At 38.1% G+C, this 16,918-nt stretch overlaps 1 protein-coding gene across 1 annotated transcript in view; it reads left to right on the top strand.

The window, feature by feature from the left end:
• Positions 1 to 16,918, top strand: part of arhgef39 (Rho guanine nucleotide exchange factor (GEF) 39) — a 44,041-nt gene that overhangs the window by 2,895 nt on the left and 24,228 nt on the right. Inside the window, exons 2-5 of the mRNA XM_082166944.1 lie at positions 1,818 to 2,010; positions 2,821 to 2,915; positions 8,609 to 8,729; positions 11,823 to 11,941. Of these exons, the coding sequence (XP_082023070.1) occupies positions 1,861 to 2,010; positions 2,821 to 2,915; positions 8,609 to 8,729; positions 11,823 to 11,941 (485 nt within the window). The 5' untranslated portion in view covers positions 1,818 to 1,860. The remainder of the gene's footprint in view (positions 1 to 1,817; positions 2,011 to 2,820; positions 2,916 to 8,608; positions 8,730 to 11,822; positions 11,942 to 16,918) is intronic.

The raw sequence follows: 16,918 nt of genomic DNA, 5'->3' as shown, positions 1-16,918 counted from the left end.
TTGAGCCACTGTAGTCACTTGGACTATTTTAACGATGTCTTTACTAACTTTTCTGGGATGGCAGATATCGATTACCTAGCAGGCTTTAAAGGAGTGAGTGAACGAAAGTCTTACGGGGTTGGAACAACATGAGGGTGAGTAATTACTGACAGAATTTTCCTTTTTGGGTGAACTAACCCTTTAATACAGTATAAGCACTGAGTTATGCAAACAAACCCCGCTGGTTGCTACATATTTAGTCTTTTTAACTAGGTACTCCTGACCCCAGTCCTCCTTTTCCTGGCTTTTAATTGGCTTCACTGGGCCTAAAATGCTGCAATATTTCTCGAAATTGACTGCTTATTTGAGTGTCGAGAGTGATGCAATTTACAGTAAGTTGCTGGTAAAAATGGACCATGGCTTCAGATGCAGCACTTAGCAGAGGCTTCATGGGGCACGCGTAACTTCAGGGGATGCATTTCACGTTTGCTGTGTTTTTATGGAGGTTTTGTACAAACAAGAAGACCGGGGCATGGCGCATGGAATATGGGATGATTTTTATTTTATTTTTTTTGATGCTTTCGCTCCTCATGGATGCTCATATGCACACCGGCTCGTGTGCCCTCTCGGTCTTTTCGGGTTGATCGGGCTGCCTTGTTTACAGTGTGTTATAGAAGGGCTGACGCCAGCCTCCCTCGGGAGAGAACAAGGGTTAATTGCTGTTAAAGTGTTGGTCTCGTTCCTCTTTCTGGCCCTGACGCTCCATTAGAGCTGACACTAATGAGGCAGTGCAGAGAGGACACCCCGGAGTCCAGGGACAACACCACCGGCTGGGGGGAGGGAGCCATGATGGAGAGACTTTACTTAGCTGAGAGAGAGAGAGCACATACTAAGTCATAGATCAAGAGTGTGTGTTGTTGAGGATGTGTGTAGGCTTGGCTTCCCTTAATTGGTGGCTTACCCTCTGCATATGTTGTTTGTTTGTCATTAAGAATACACAGGGGAAAGAATCGCTGGTCGTCCCTTATACTTGGTCTTTGCAGCCAATGGCGTTCGCTTGGTTATATTACCGTATTATTGACTTTAATTTACAAATGTCAAAATATGGATTTTCAATGCCATAATCATATAAATAATGAAATTGCCTGAATACTTTTTTAAAAAGTGCTTTTTAAATAATTGATCATTGAGCTCAACAAAATATATATGGCTGATTGGCTGCAATAATTTATTAAAATATATATTTAACATTTTAAATTATATTATTTTAATTGGTTGTTTTTATCAATAAGTTCTTTATAGAATTAAGTAAATTATATAAAAATATAATAAAGATTATTACAGGTTATAATTATATTATTAAAAATAAATATATTTAAACTTTGTCATTTTATTATTTATCTAAACATTAATTATAAAATGTAATATTTAATTTATTATTATATTAAATAATTTAATATAATAAATATAATCATTTAATTAATAATGTAATAGCACAAAAAGTTATTTTTCCACACACATATATATATATATATATATAGATAAATAGATAGATGTGTGTGTTTATATATGTATATACAGTATTATAATGTATAGCCTATATGAACTTTCTGTATTTCTAATCAAATTATTAGACTAATTATTAAAAAAAAAACGTATATAAGCAAAACCAATTAAATATAAAAGGCTGAAATAATTGAATACATTAAAACAATGAATAAAATAAGTTGATTATAACAGCAAATTATTTATATTATTTATTTGTTTCATTTTCTGTCATTAAATTGCTATATTGGACAACCAGTAATTTGAATGGCTCTTGATTTTCTGCATTGTAGATAGTTACACAGATCTGGAGTCAGCACCTTCAACTGATCGGCCATGAGTTTTGCTCCGAGTCCATTCACCCCCATGGGCAGCCGCAACATTCAGGAGCAGCGGGACCGCTGGGAGAGGAAGAGGAGCCGCACAGCCCGGGAGCTAGTCCACAGCGAACAAAGATACTGTGAACAGCTGGATCTAGTCGTCACGGTTAGTCTCTCTACAGGCCCAACATTACACACACGCCCATGGGCTGAATTAGCCATTCTTTTATCAAACAATACGCTGATGGAGAAACACTTGTCAGGGTTGGATTCGGTCATCCTTGAGAGCAGCAACAGAATAATGCGTTCGTTGCAATGTGTCGAACATTAGAATATCCTAATTAATACAAATCTGAAATTCTAATTATCTTGGAGAGCTTTATTCACAGTTTCAACAGCACAAGGTTTTCTATTTATTGAGTGCTCCTTGACACCATCGCAGGGCTGTTCTTTTGAAATTCATGGTTTATAACCTGTTCAAGGCTTTTTATTTTGCGGCTAATTGGTTTTACCTTTAAGATCAGTGAGCTTTCAAAGCCTTTTCTGTGCGTATTATGTAGATTATATTGTGTGCAACCACAAATATACACTTGAATCTCACTCATACAGGTTGTTTATAACATAATAATTGCCATTTGAAAAGCTAACATACTGAACTGGCACATCCGCCTCGTTGTTTTATAATGCCGCATTCTAATTAAACGGTTCGACCATCAAAACTTGAGAAAGCGCACGTTCTCCTTCACGTCTTCTCCCACCTCTAGTGAAGTTGCGTTAGATATGCAGCTCATATTAAGCCGTTGGAGGTAATTGAGATGTCATTGCTGCAAAATGCTCGGCTCTCCACAGATTTGTTCTCGCTTTGTCTCAAGGGTATGCGACGAGAGGTGACACTCTCGGTAAGATGAAGAGTCATGTACGAGTGGCGTCTGAAAATTTAATTTTCTCTCCCTCCTGTCTCTTTCTTTTTCTCCAGTACTTTGTGGAGATCTTGAAGGCCAAAGGAACCCTCAGGCAGGACATTAGAGAAAGCATCTTCAGTTCAATTAAATCCATTCATTTAATAAACCAGTAAGTATCCTTTAAATAATTAAGTGAATATTCGTGCTCAGGGGAGAGAGACGGCTGAGGGTGGCTGGCTTTGATACCGTTTAAAAAGGACGAGAGGGTAGGGTAGTATTAATTGGGGTCTAACAAGAATCAAGTTTGAGAACTTGGAGATTGCATGGTGTGCCTTATCTTATGTTATTCTGTTTAATTGGATTGCGAATCGATGCGGATGCTGGATTTAGGCTTACAGCTGCACTTTCTCCTGTGTATTTCACGTTATCCGCCATGGTTGCCATCATTGGTGACGGCCGCCTATTCATAATGGCCACTGTTTGTGTCTTCCAAGCTTTATGTGTTTATAAAAATAAGCTTTTGCGGTCGCTGATGTTTTAAACATGCATTTTTAATGAAAACGTACATTATCATGCGCTCATTACTGACTCACAGTCTTTTTACCTGGCTTTAACACTACTGTATCAGACTGCTCAATACAAGATTTCAAGTCAACATGAAACACCATTCGCAACCCATTTTTATTTTGCAATCTGATCAGAACTTGAGAAGTTGATGGGTTGGAGGGGAATAAGGTAGTTTTAATGTACTTTTTGTGCTTATGCACATGGCAAATGCTTTTATTCAAAGCAGTACAAGGCGTTTGTATTTTTAGGATCAAACCCATGACCTGGGCAATTTTGTGATTTTTTCGATACTAAAAAAAGCTTTTTAATTAAGTCAAAATAATACTAAATAATATTTTAGATTTAATATTTTAATACAAATCCTTTTTGTTTTTGTCCGACTCGTTTACGTTCTCTTAGGACATACCAACATCAATACCAAGAAATGCATTTGACCGTGAGTCAGTGTTGTTAATGTGAACTAAAACTGTTCAAATTTGTTTTTGGTAATTACTAAAGCTGAAATAAAATAAATAATAACTGAATATAAGTATTTTTATAATAAATGTTTTTATAAAATTTATAATGTGAAAAATTACAAAAGTTTTAACAAAAATGTATCTGAAATATTACAAATAAAACGAAATTCAAACTATTAATAAATACTATAATAGTTTACATAATATAAATCAGTGTTTCTCAACTGATGGGTCGAAAGACCGTTCTGAGTGCGTTGAAGAGTACAGTCAAAGAAATGACAACAACAACAAAAACATAATTCTAAATGTTTTTCTGATGCAAGACTTTTATTTTGAAATGCGTGCCTGAGCACTCTTTAATCATCAGTGTTAGTGATAGTCTTACAGTTTACGTGTATGTTTAGTAAAGTGTGTGTGTCTGTGTCAGTCATTTTTGAGAGATAAATTTGCTAGGTTCAAATTCATAAAAATGTGGGTCGCAGCTTAATGACCATGGGAAAATATGGGTACCACGGCCAAACCAGGTGAGAAACACTGATTAAAATAATACTAAATAAAATTGCCATGAGCGCATGCAGAGCACAAATGCAAATAAGCAAATTAATTATACTAACATGTTTTTAAATTTGAGATAACTTTGAACTGAAGTATCTGTAGTTTTGACTAGGGCAGGGGTGGGGAAAATGTGTGATATTTGTGATGAGAGCTGAAAATAAGTAATTTCTTAGTCAGATGTAGTCTGAAGTAATAGCAAGATTGTACATTTTAAGGAAATAGTGAACTTTAATTTCATCATGACTTTAATAACGTCTTTATATTTCACCAGTGGTAAAGTGATCATGCTAAGTTGTAAAGCCCAGCCGTGACTCTTCCGCATACAGACGATTAGACACTCTGCTTGAGGGGCCTTTATGACAGCATGAGCAAATGAAAAGCCAGAGCTGCAGAAGATGAAATAATACATCAGAAAAACTGGCCTTAAGAGCAGTCGGCATTGATCTTACCATGCGGGATGGGCAGACTAACAACAAATTAACTCACAGGTGTCAAGAAGCCTGTTCTTGTTCATTTTATCTGAGGCTATCTATGGCACAGAGCTCTCGTGAAGAAGCGTTTGGTGTTTTGATGTACCACATTTGAAAGCAACAAGCAAAAGCAGAAGCCCTCTCCACTAATGTCCAATAGCCTGCGAGCGAACAAGCTTCCAGCCTTATTAACGCCTTTAGCCTGTATTAGAGAGATCATCGCTTCTTAGTGCAGGTGAAACAGTGTTTGATATATTTAACAACCTGATCAATCTCAGAGAATTTGCCTGACAAGCTCAGAGAGACGTTTCCCAACAGGAGAAACGTAGTGAAGGATATTTCATTAGTCTCGAATTGGCCGAAGTTCTCGTAAGAGTTACTGCCCCGTGGTTTCGTTGTGTGCATATTTTGAATTACCAAACGACTAGAAAGGGAACTACTGACTGCCTTCGAGGGCTTCATCCAGGCCTCGTTGATCGAGAATCATAAAATTGTCTGAATAATGAATCACCGTGGGTCCCCGAGGCTCCCATCAATGCCTGATTGACGGGCCTCTCTACAAACAGTGGCTGAATGAAGATGGAGGACTGAATTTTAGAGCCCGATGTATTGGATAAATCGGTGCTTGGTTACCATATATCATCATTAGAATCGGTTATTGAAGTGCCGGGTGAAGCGTAATGGCAGTCTCTCAATTTAGATCTGTGAACAGACAGCAGTGGCTGACTGATTAAAACGAATAAAGTGCTCGCGTACTCCAAAACCACATCGTTATCAGGAAGCTTCTTCAGATGCATGTTGATATCTGCGCTGGCTGCTGAAGGTTATTTCAATCCTTAACTGAAATCATCACTTTTTTTATCTTTGACTAGTTGTAACACTGAAAAACAGAACCAGGGCAGAAGGTGAGCCGTAGATTGTTTGTTTTTGTCATGCACAATATGCGTTTTATAGCATATGAATTTTAACCATACTAGATTTTACTCTTAAAGAAAAAGTTCAGCCAAAAATTGCAATCCTGTCACCTTTACTCACCTTCATGTCTTTCAAAACTCATTTGACTTTATTTATTCTGTGGAATGAAAAAGGAGATAATTTGCAGGCTGTCCAAGCTGCTCTTTTCCATACAGTAAAAGTGAATGGTGACGGCTACCACTTTCATAGCAACATTTGTTTTTATAAATAACTTTTTGGTCTGTTCCTCACACAAAGCTGTTGTACCATTATCCATTTTCATTGTATGGAAAAGAGCAGCTTTAACATCTTTCAAAACTTCTCCTTTTGCGTTAAACAGGAGAAAGCAAGTCATACGGGTTTGGAATGACATGAGGGTGATTTAGGCCACATCCACACGAAGCCAGAGCTTTCCCTATCCGATATTTTTTTTCCCCGTAAAAAAAAAAAATTCCGTAAACACGGCGTTGTCTCAAGAAATATCTGCGTACACACGAAACCACTGAAACCGACTCAAAACGATGTAGTATACATGCCAGACCAGTATGTGGCGCTGTAATTCTGCCACAGACATACACTAAAAACGGAGAAGAAGACTTAAAGCATGCGCATAAACCTTGCGCGCTGTATACTATGGCTGTATACAACAATAATATTAGGCACAGTAGCTTCTTTTTTTCTTTTCTTTTTTCTTTTTTAAACAAGAACTTTGTTGAACAATATGAAAAACCATAAATGTAGTTGCTGTGACTTAACGGTGTCTGACTAGTTGACACTTGGTGTGATGACATCATCGTTTCACAAAATGTACGGATTGGCCGTACCCACGAAAACGCAAGGGCGGCGTTTTCAGATTTATCCACCTTGGGACCCGGTTTCCAAAAATTGCGGTTTCAGTCTCCGAAAACGCCGGATCCGTGTGGACGAAACGCCAATACGATGAAAAATGTATACGTATACAGCGAAACGCGTCTCCGTGTGGACAGGCCCTTAAATTCTGTTTATCTTTATATTTTTAACACATTTTATACTTTTAGCAGAATTTAATTTTGCATTTCTGATGTATTATTTCAAATAAGTGTATGTTTTTGAGATATTTGGAGTAATTATATGACATAAGGACAATACAACCCAATGTTTCCCAGTTTTCAATAAAAGCGTTCAAAATGATGGTTGCCTCAAAGGCGGCGTTAATACGATGACATCTTAAGAAATCTAAAAATGTCTGTCAGCTATATTTAAGCCTAAAAGAATAGGATGCAGTTTGTTTGAAGTTCATTCTTTGTACATGATATGATACTCTTGGGTCGGTAAAGAACAAGCAAGCAAGCAAACAGACAAACAAACAAAACTTGAATATACTGTCATGCCGCTGCCATTCATCAGAATTATGCCTGTTTATCTGATGAGGGGAATAAGGCAATAGTGGGAACAACCCAATTATCCCAGAATGCACCGTAACAGTGATCACCAACTTGAAAGTGCTGTCACTTAAGTAGCACTGAATCAAAAACGTATTTGAGAGATAAATATTCTGAACGAGTGCATCTTGGGGGTTTCTTAATGACAGTAAATGTGGTGTGGAAAGAGATCAAATAGTCTCCGAAATGAAGGAAGAGGGTCCTTGTCACTATCGAGGGAAGGAGGGGGTCTCCCAACAAACTGAACGATGCTTTTGGGTCCTGTACGGATTCGTGTTTTTACGAGTGTTTGTGTTCCTGCTAACTATTCATAGGCGATAATTAGTATTCCTCGATTCTCGTTTCCCACAAATGAAGCCACATAGACCTCCATTGTTTGGTTGAGTCCGTGCCCGACCCAGATGTCGCAACCACTAAGCATTAATGTAGATTAACGTGACGCAGGAGGAATGCTAATGTTATCTTTGTCATCTTCCTGACGGCTAGAGAATTTAATTGCCCTAAAAAAGAGCATAAAAAATGTAAGTCATAATTTCATATTTATCATAATAGCCTCTGGCTGTGAGGAGGAAAAAGGAAACACTACTTTTCCCGCCCTTTGCCCTCGTTAGAACTCTCTCGGTTGCTCTGGCATCTCCTGATTATGAACAGAGGCTACCTTGGCTTGCAACTTCATTAAAATCTATTTAAATCAACTTCAACCGCAAAATGCTCCTTCTTCCAGCATGTAAAAAACGTAAAGTCTCAGGGAACATCATTAGAGAGAGTGTGTGCGTGTATCCGCACCTGTATTTCTGTTTGGTCTAAGCGGTATGTATGTGTGATATCTACCTCGCCTAGTTTGGATAATAAGCTCCCTCACAAGTGTCAACACCCTCACCCTTGAATTATACCCATGTCACCCTAATGTGCCTGACAGCCAGAGCACCAACTCTTCCATTCCTCTTGAACACCTTGTTTTGTTCCTGGTTTCGCAATGGTTGCGTTCCCGCTACAAAGCACCACACGCTTGCCCTTGGGCGCTAGCCCCAGCACCCTTGTCTCAAATAAGTATGTCACCCACAGGGAGGGGCCCTCGGATGACACCACACAAATCTGACTAAAAACGCTTCCTTTCGCAAATACTTCTGCCTCTGAACTAACCCCCCTGATTATTTGTGACAAGAAATGCCTTGATTTCCAAAACAGTATCAGGGTTATCATTGCGTTTGGAGTGCGATGGCAAGCCTGCAGAGTAGGGTAACGTTGTTATGTATTTATTGAGTTAACAGGACTTAATTGTTAATGCGACACAATTTTAAAGTATGCTTTTAAGTGTGTTTTTATATGTATTTGGCAGGCAAAATAATTAGATGAATCATTTTAAAATGAATAAAACATGATTTTTCACCATTTAAGGCAAATCATATTTTCAATTCTTCTTTTTGTTTTTAACAGGACCCTACTCGCTCATCTAGAACTGGCGAGGTTTGGCATCGGGTTTGAGGAGTTCTGCACTCACCTGCAGTTGTACAATACTTACGTTGACAACATCCAGACGGCTAAAAAAGTTCTCGTGGTAAGTTAAAGTTCAGTGTTTACTCTGGATGTTACTCTGTGTTGTATGGCCTGAGTAATACCTGTTTGAACATAGCCATATATTAGTTATTATTCTCTGAGTATTAAAATTTCTCTGTGTCATTTTCCTCTTTAAAGGTAGTCTAATTATTATTCCGCCTGCTATGAAAGTTACTCAATCAAATGGTCATTTGTATTGGCTTTTCTTGAGTGAATGTGTTCTTTTACTTGGATAGAGGTCATCTCCTTACACTAAAGACGGTGGCTATGTCTATCAATATGAAATCATGAATATGTATTCATTATAGATCTATGGTAATGCATAGGATTGACAGTATGTCATGCTCCACTTCTAATTAGTCCAAACCTATTAAGTCTTGTACAACTCCTCATCTCTGGCAGCTTTTTTCACCGCACCATATTGTTCGGCTCAACCTTGTGAAAAAAAAAAAAAAAGAAGACGACACAATGTCGGGTCAGTAACTCAAAGATCACCATTCAAAATGATTGACGTTTGGAACGGTGAAAAAAAAAAATGGAGTCACCTACCTGATTAAGGCTTTAGGATGACACTCTGTGCAAACAGATCTCTCCCAGGCAAAGCCCAGCGGTACCATTAGGTCCAACACTACCATCTCATTACGCCTGACTTAAGTGGGCAGCCTCCATCAGTCGGCCGGTAAAAAGTGCGATGGGGAATCTCTCTCTTTGCTAATTAGCTCCTCCCTCGGCAAGGCACCTGTACCCAAGTGTACGGATGACTGATTCCTTGTTAGACCAAATCAGTTAGCGGTTAAAGAATCATCGGAGCGCCAGGCTAGTGCTAACTTCTGTATTCTGTGTGCTTACGGTGAACCGAGGGGGCATTTTTTTTCGTACCATGCCAGTAATTGCGTCTGATACCGAATATATGTTTGCAGAAAGGTCGTTTCGAGTGTTAGCCCTGCAGCAAAGCTCTTCCAAGCCTCGTCTAGCCACACGCTGCTTTTATTTAGCTGGGGGAAGCTTGGAGCCTCACAGATATTAATGTCTTAATTAAGAGGAGGAATACGTCTGTGGCCAATTGACCGATTCCCATTGATTGCAGACTGAGCTGTTTAAGTTAGCATCGATTACTCCGCCAGGCCTACATGGCTGTAATTGCTGGAACATTGGCTGGCGTGTTCACCATGTCACAAACATGGCTAGTCTGTTCCTCAAGATCCATGTTCTTTAGTTAAAATAGCACCAAAAAAAAAAAGGTTTTCAACAAAGGAGCCTCTTTACATTCCAAAATAGTTTATTTTTTAAAAAAATTGTCCCATTTTTAACCTTGACCGATAGTTCGGCACAATAATAATATAGTAAATATGTAATAATGAGATTTTTGAAAGTTTATTTATTTTAGGGATACATGATATACTATACGAGTTAGTGTCTGATGTTAGACATTTATTAATTTACTGGTATCAGTCGGTGTCAGAGCCTTATTTACACTACTGTTCAAAAGTTTATGGTTTGTAAAGGCCCAACAACGATAACTATAGAGATAACTATATTGGCATCCACAGCAGTGGACGATATCATTGTGTTTATTATAAGTGGAGCGCACTGCAGTTTTGTCATCTGCCGCTTTAAATGCTCGAGCTCTGAAAGCAGGATGGATTCTGATTGGCTGTTGATGTTTTTATAATTTATCAGCTGGAAAAAAAATCATTCTGAAAGTGATTCCAATGATATCGTTGCTCTGTGGCGTTATAGTTGTGGTGTAGACTGACAATTCTTTTCGTTATTATCATTATAGTTATTTCCTTGGTGTGAACTGGACTTAAGATTGTTTTTGAAATAAGTCTCTTATTCTCACTTATGCTTACAAATTAAACAACTCTTTTCTATTTTAATATTTTTTTATTAAATGTAATTTATTCCTTAATGACAAAGCTGAATTTTTAGCATCATTACGTCTTCACGCATGATCCGTCGCAAATCATTCAATTATGGTGATTTGGTGCTCAACAAACATTTATTATTATTATCAGTATTGAAAACAGTTTAATATTACTGCTTAATATTTTTGTGAAAACCATGTTACTTTTTTCCAGGATTCTTTGAAGAATAGAAAGTTCAGAACAACAACATTCATTTGAAATACATTCTAACTGCCACTTTCAATCAACTGAATGTGTCCATGCTGAATAAAAGTCAGAAAAAAAAATCTGACCCTAAACTTTATACCTTTGTCTTGATTTAATGCTCACTTAAAGTGTGAGCATTAAATCAATTACTATTACTGTTTATTTTCACACTGTACTTTGTAATTTTTTCATGTCTAAATTAATGTTACATTTAAAACAATTTGTAGTGTTTTGTTTATAAAAAAATATATTTTGTATAATTTATACTTTAATATTAAAATTATACTTTTTTTATTGTTTTGAAGACTTTCCTATTCTTTTAAAATGTGGAAAGCTTTCTGGCAATTTAAAATGACAGGATTCATTCTAAGATTATAATTTTTTTGGCTGGCCTAAATAAAGAATTCCTCTCACAGCTTGTCCAACATGTTGTGATTTAATGTTAGTGTGTTTCTCAGAGGGAGACCCCAGCTGCCTCGGCCATAAACGCTAGCCGAGCAGGTGTTGTTCGCGGTGTGGGCCGTTTGAAGATGATGGATTGTTTTGAGTACTTGATATGTTTATTTATTTACTTAGCACATAAACATAGCACCGACCCATGCTTTTCTCAGAGAGAAGCACGATTCAAAACATATTTTACATATTGAAGTGATATTTTGCTATGCTAATTCAGACTCATTAGCCTGACATTGTATGCGTGGATGTATATTAAATAATGAAACCAGGGTTGCTTCTATTCGGAAGACAGCTTGTGATAAGAGACAACAGAGATGTCTCGTTGTGCATGAGTGAGATTCAGTCACAAGCGTGACTGAATACACAATTCAATAGACATCACGCCACATGCATCATCGACAGAGGTGAAAATGTTGGTGGGAGGTAAACAGTATTATCGCTTGTATTATCACATGTGCTCTACTGTTGTATCAAGTTGTTTTCATGGAAGCAGATCTTTGATGCATGGTTAATTTCCTTCTCAGGTTCAAGTGAAGAAAAGCAAAGCCTTCAGACGGTTTAAAAAGCTCCAGGAGTCGAGGCCCGAGTTCAATCAGCAGAAACTTGAGGACTTGCTTCTGCTTCCTCTTCAGCGCATCCAGCAGTAAGTTGACAAGCTCACATGTGACAGTATTGGAACTTTAATGGTTATCCTTTATCGGTTTATCAGGGGTTCGTTTTGTTTATCGGCTATCTTTTAACGTTGGGCATTTTTATAGTGCATGATCTATAGTACATTTTGATCACATTTGCTTCATCTAATGCTCACTTAAAGGTGCATTGCGCAACTTTCCATGTTAAAGGGATAGTTCACTTTGAAATTCATTTTTGGTATGTTTTAGCTTACCTCAAGGGCATCCAAGATGTAGGTGTCTTTTTTTCCGCAGTAGTTTCAATTTTGATATTTTTAGGTCAATCCGTTCTTGTCTGTCAGTCAAATAATGCAGGTCTATGGTCACGGTCTCAAAACACAAGCACAGAGTCCAAATTAAAACAATTCCCCGTCGTCCAAATTAAACAATTCCCCATCGTAAGTACACATTGATGGCCTAAGACACGAAACGAGCGGTTTGTGTGAGAAAACGAACAGTATTTATATCGTTTTTACCTCTTATACGCAGCCATGTCCGAGTGATCTGATCTGATGTGTGCGCAGACTGGTGCATAGATATATACACTAGATGTCGCCTTAAAGACATTCGTTCCAATGAACTGCCGTAGACAAGGCGACATCTAGTGTGTATATATCTATGCACCAGTCTGTGTACACGTCAGATCAGATCACTCGGACATGGCTGCGTATAAGAGGTAAAAACGATATAAATACTGTTCGTTTTCTCACACAAACCGCTCGTTTCGTGTCTTAGGCCATCAATGTGTACTTACGATGGGGAATTGTTTAATTTGGACGACGGGGAATTGTTTTAATTTGGACTCTGTGCTTGTGTTTTGAGACCGTGACCATAGACCTGCATTATATGACTGACAGACAAGAACGGTTTGACCTAAAAATATCAAAATTGAAACTACTGCGGAAAAAAGACACCTACATCTTGGATGCCCTTGAGGTAAGCTAAAACATACCAAAAATTAATTTCAAAGTGAACTATCCCTTTAAAAATACCCGTTTTCTAACCCATACATGCTTAAACATTCCTTCTCTGATCACTGCGATTGTCTCTATAATCCTGTACAGTAAAATAAATAAGAGGGATTCGGGTCGGAATTTGAGACTGGGCGTGACGTCATGCACGTTCACGGCACGCTCACCTGGTTATGTCTGGCAGGTTTGTGTATTCGCAGCCATTCTCCGTAGAAGATGGATTCTAAGAGACCGGCTTGTAGTTCATTTCAAACACCAACGCAAACTCCACGTAAGATAAAAAAAAGAAAAAAAGAAAACTTTTGTTGTTGCAGTTTCGCTTGCCGCCAGAGGGGGCATAGTTCTGCAAAAACTCAGAGACTTGCGCAATGCACCTTTAAAGTTAATATTTATGTAAAAACACTAAAACTTTAAGAACAATGTATAAAGTGTAAGCAAATCTCAAAATTAATATCCATTTTGATAATATTGTGATGCTTAAATTCACTTGGTTTTTAGTTTGAATTGTTTTCATTTATTTATACCTTTAACTTTTGCCGCTATCTAATGCTCATTTAAAGTAAAAAATTTACTTAAATTTAAGTTAATATTTTAAATAATTAAATGACCCTCTAGCAAATCTCAAAATGAATATCTATTTTTCATACTATGCATTATAATGTTGTGATGCATAAATTCACTTGTTGCTCTAAAAATGATGGATTTAAATGTATTCATACAACATATTTGATCTTTTATACAATGTCAATTGGTTATCGGTCATAAGATGAAAATAATCATCAGCTTATCGTTATGGGCCATGATTTTTATAAAGGTGCATGATCCCTGGCTAAATTGAAAATCAAGTTTTTGTACTGTGGATGTTTTTAAAGTAGGCTGAATCCCAAGAAAGTGTAACCAGTTTTTCTGTGGTCCTCTCAAAAGACTGATGCGTGAGTTTGGTGGTAGGGACTACATGTTTGTGCAAAACTTGATTATTTATTTATACTTATTACACCATACTTATTTACCCATGTGGTGATGGTAGTCGTGCAGAAATGGCATGCCTAAAGATGTTTTGAATTCGATTTTTGATTTAATGGACTCCTCAACCACTTATTGCAATTGACGTGCAAAGTTTTCTTTTAATCTCATTAAATGTCAGAGTACCTCAGCCATTGAATTTTCAAGTAAACGAGATGGATTGGTCAGCGGATGGTTTTTTTTGTGTATTTAAAGTTTAAACCATCTGCTTCGGCGAGGAGATTATAGGATCGACAGCATCAACGCATTGAAATGCAGTCAGTTCTTGATGGGAATGTAAAGCGTTTTGGTTATGCATCAGTATCTTCTGACACAGGCCAGTCTACTTCACAGTCTTCTGCTCAGCTGTCAAATCACTCTACAACTTCACATTTTGTTGATCATGCTATGTGGGTTTTCTTTAAAAAAGGATTTTGGGAATCATTTGATGGCATGATAACAGAAAGCTGTCTCCACCGGGTTATGGTTTTCATGCTTGAATTCTCCAACCGTATTTCATTGCTTTGGAGGAGTCGGTGCACGGCGCATACCGAGCCTCTCAATGACAGACGTAATTATTGTTTGATGTCGTGCTCACACCTGCCTTCAGACTGTCCAAGAACTGTCAAAATCCCTTTTGTTAAACCGCCGATTTTGTTGGCTGTAATTTCATGCGGTCGTGGTCTCAGCCGTTAATTAGTGTAACAAGGTGCGAAATGAACTAGAACATGCTTAAGAAGAACCAGCGGAAATTACATGGCATTTCTTTATCAAGCTGCTCGAGTCCATCTTAATTAGGCTTTTATGTCACTCCTACTTATTAAATGTAGTTTCCAACATGAAAGAAGACAAACGCAATGTCATTTTTGCAATGACGATAATTATGTCTTTATATTTATTCTTTATTAGAACATTTCCTCCGCTTGCGCCCACCTGTCGTGGTTTTCATTCAGTGGTTTCATCATGTGCAAAATGACAGAATTCTGTTCTGATCCAGTGTAGGTGATTTGATCGCTAGACAGTCTCTTGGTTTTAGCAGGAATCTCGTTTGACCACTTTTTATTGTCAAGGATTGTTTTTCCTTTTTCTAGACTACACATCACTTACTATCAGTGTTAGTGTGTTGCTGCATGTTAATAAAGCACAAAAAGATTGAGATGTGAAGCATTTCAAATACTGTTCATTTTGTGCACCAAATCGGCATATTTGAATGGTTTCTGAAAGGCCCACTAAAGTGCCTTGGAACGCGCAACTTTGTATGATGCGTTGACGTAATTTCCACTGAAACAGGAAGATAAGGCTGGACATATTGAATGGCTCCTCCCCCTTTTCAAATAGCCAATAGCGTTTAGTTTACTTACGACTGCAAGTCGTACTTGACAGCAACATGGAAGCGAATCCGAGGTCTGATGATACGCTGGATTCAATAGAGGTGTGAATTTCATTCTTAACCAATGTACAGTTGATAAACGAAATAAAAATCGTGCGTTTAAGCAACCGAACTCACATCTCCAACCCATATTGCTCCATAACGTGTCAACGGTTGCTTTGGCCAGGGGGTATTTATAGCATGGGGGCGGGACGCTTTAGATTCTAGAGAGCATTTGATTGGACGGAAGATGTGATGAGAAGCTGATGTCATAAAAACCCATGATCCACTTTAGCGGAAGTGAGAGACTGTACATTTTGAATGCTTATATCTCCTAAATGGTTTTGAAACACATCAGCTTATTCATAACCTCAAGGCTAACATATTCATACTAAAAGCTAAAAAACTTACATTTTGATTTCAAGGGGCCTTGAAGGATCATGTGACACTGAAGACTGGAGAAACTGCTTGTGAAAATTCGTCTTTGCCATCAGGAATAAATAACTTTTTTTCTGTGTCGCATAACGTAAAATTTGAAAATAAGAAAATAAGTGTGGATCATTCTATTCTTTTGAAAAAATATTATCAAATAATATTTCACAATATTACTGTTTTACTGTATAATTGATCAAAAAAAATGCAGCCTTGATGAGCATGAAAAATTCTTACCGACCCCAGGCTTTTGAATGGAAAATAGGCTGTCCTTTTACTACCAATGCGACGCTGTCACATGCATTTTCGACTTCATTTGTATGATTGGATCACATAACATTTTGTACTCCATTTATACCTGTGTTGAGCAGTTATCACTTGTTATCAGATCACCCAAAACCCATGTCCACACGATGTACGTGTGTGAATGGGGTCACAAGATGGCAATCTTTAGAAACAAGTATCTTCTAGCTTTTTTTTTTTTTTTTTGACGTGCAGCAAACCACAGGACTCGGCGCTAAATATGGCCTCTGAGCTTTGTGCCGCACCCTGAGTTTTCTCCACCCAGTTATCACACAGATATCCTCTAATTTCCCTCGGAGCTGCCGAGCGCTGACATCTCAATCAGCATGTTCAAAGACGCCCTTGATCTGATCTCATCCTCTCAGGCCCTGATCACTGTGTTTCCCATTGTCCCCCCATCGATTCTGCCTCTCCGCTCTCGGAAAGCGAGGACACACGGGGGGCGCATAATTGTATGATGATCTTAAGTGGCACGGCAGAAGAGCTCCATTCTCGGAGAGTGCAGATAATCAGGAGTACCGCCTCTAACGGGGACTCAGGAGGAAATTGTTGTCACTTATTCGGCTGGAGGATGATGGATGGCGAGGCTGGCTGTGTGTGGATCATGGTGGCTACTTAAGACATGGAGCAGGACTGTTGGGAGGGAGGATAAAATCACTCCTATTATTAAACGCCATTCACTGCAGCTGCCGTGAAGAGATTCACGTCGTGTCCCTGTCGCTCTCTCTGTCTCCCTCTCGTCTCAACTCTTCATCCCTTCTCTAGTCTTCCTGACTACAGATGGACATTTTGGTCAATTTGTCAAGTGTTAGACAAGACAAATAAATAAAAGATATAGTTAATGAGTAACTAAAAATTCTGGCTGATATCAA

Source organism: Leuciscus leuciscus, assembly GCF_965113295.1.
Source record: "Leuciscus leuciscus genome assembly, chromosome: 4".
Classification (NCBI taxonomy): domain Eukaryota; kingdom Metazoa; phylum Chordata; class Actinopteri; order Cypriniformes; family Leuciscidae; genus Leuciscus; species Leuciscus leuciscus.
Note: the sequence above shows the minus strand (reverse complement) of the source record. Positions and strands in the feature narration are given on the sequence as shown.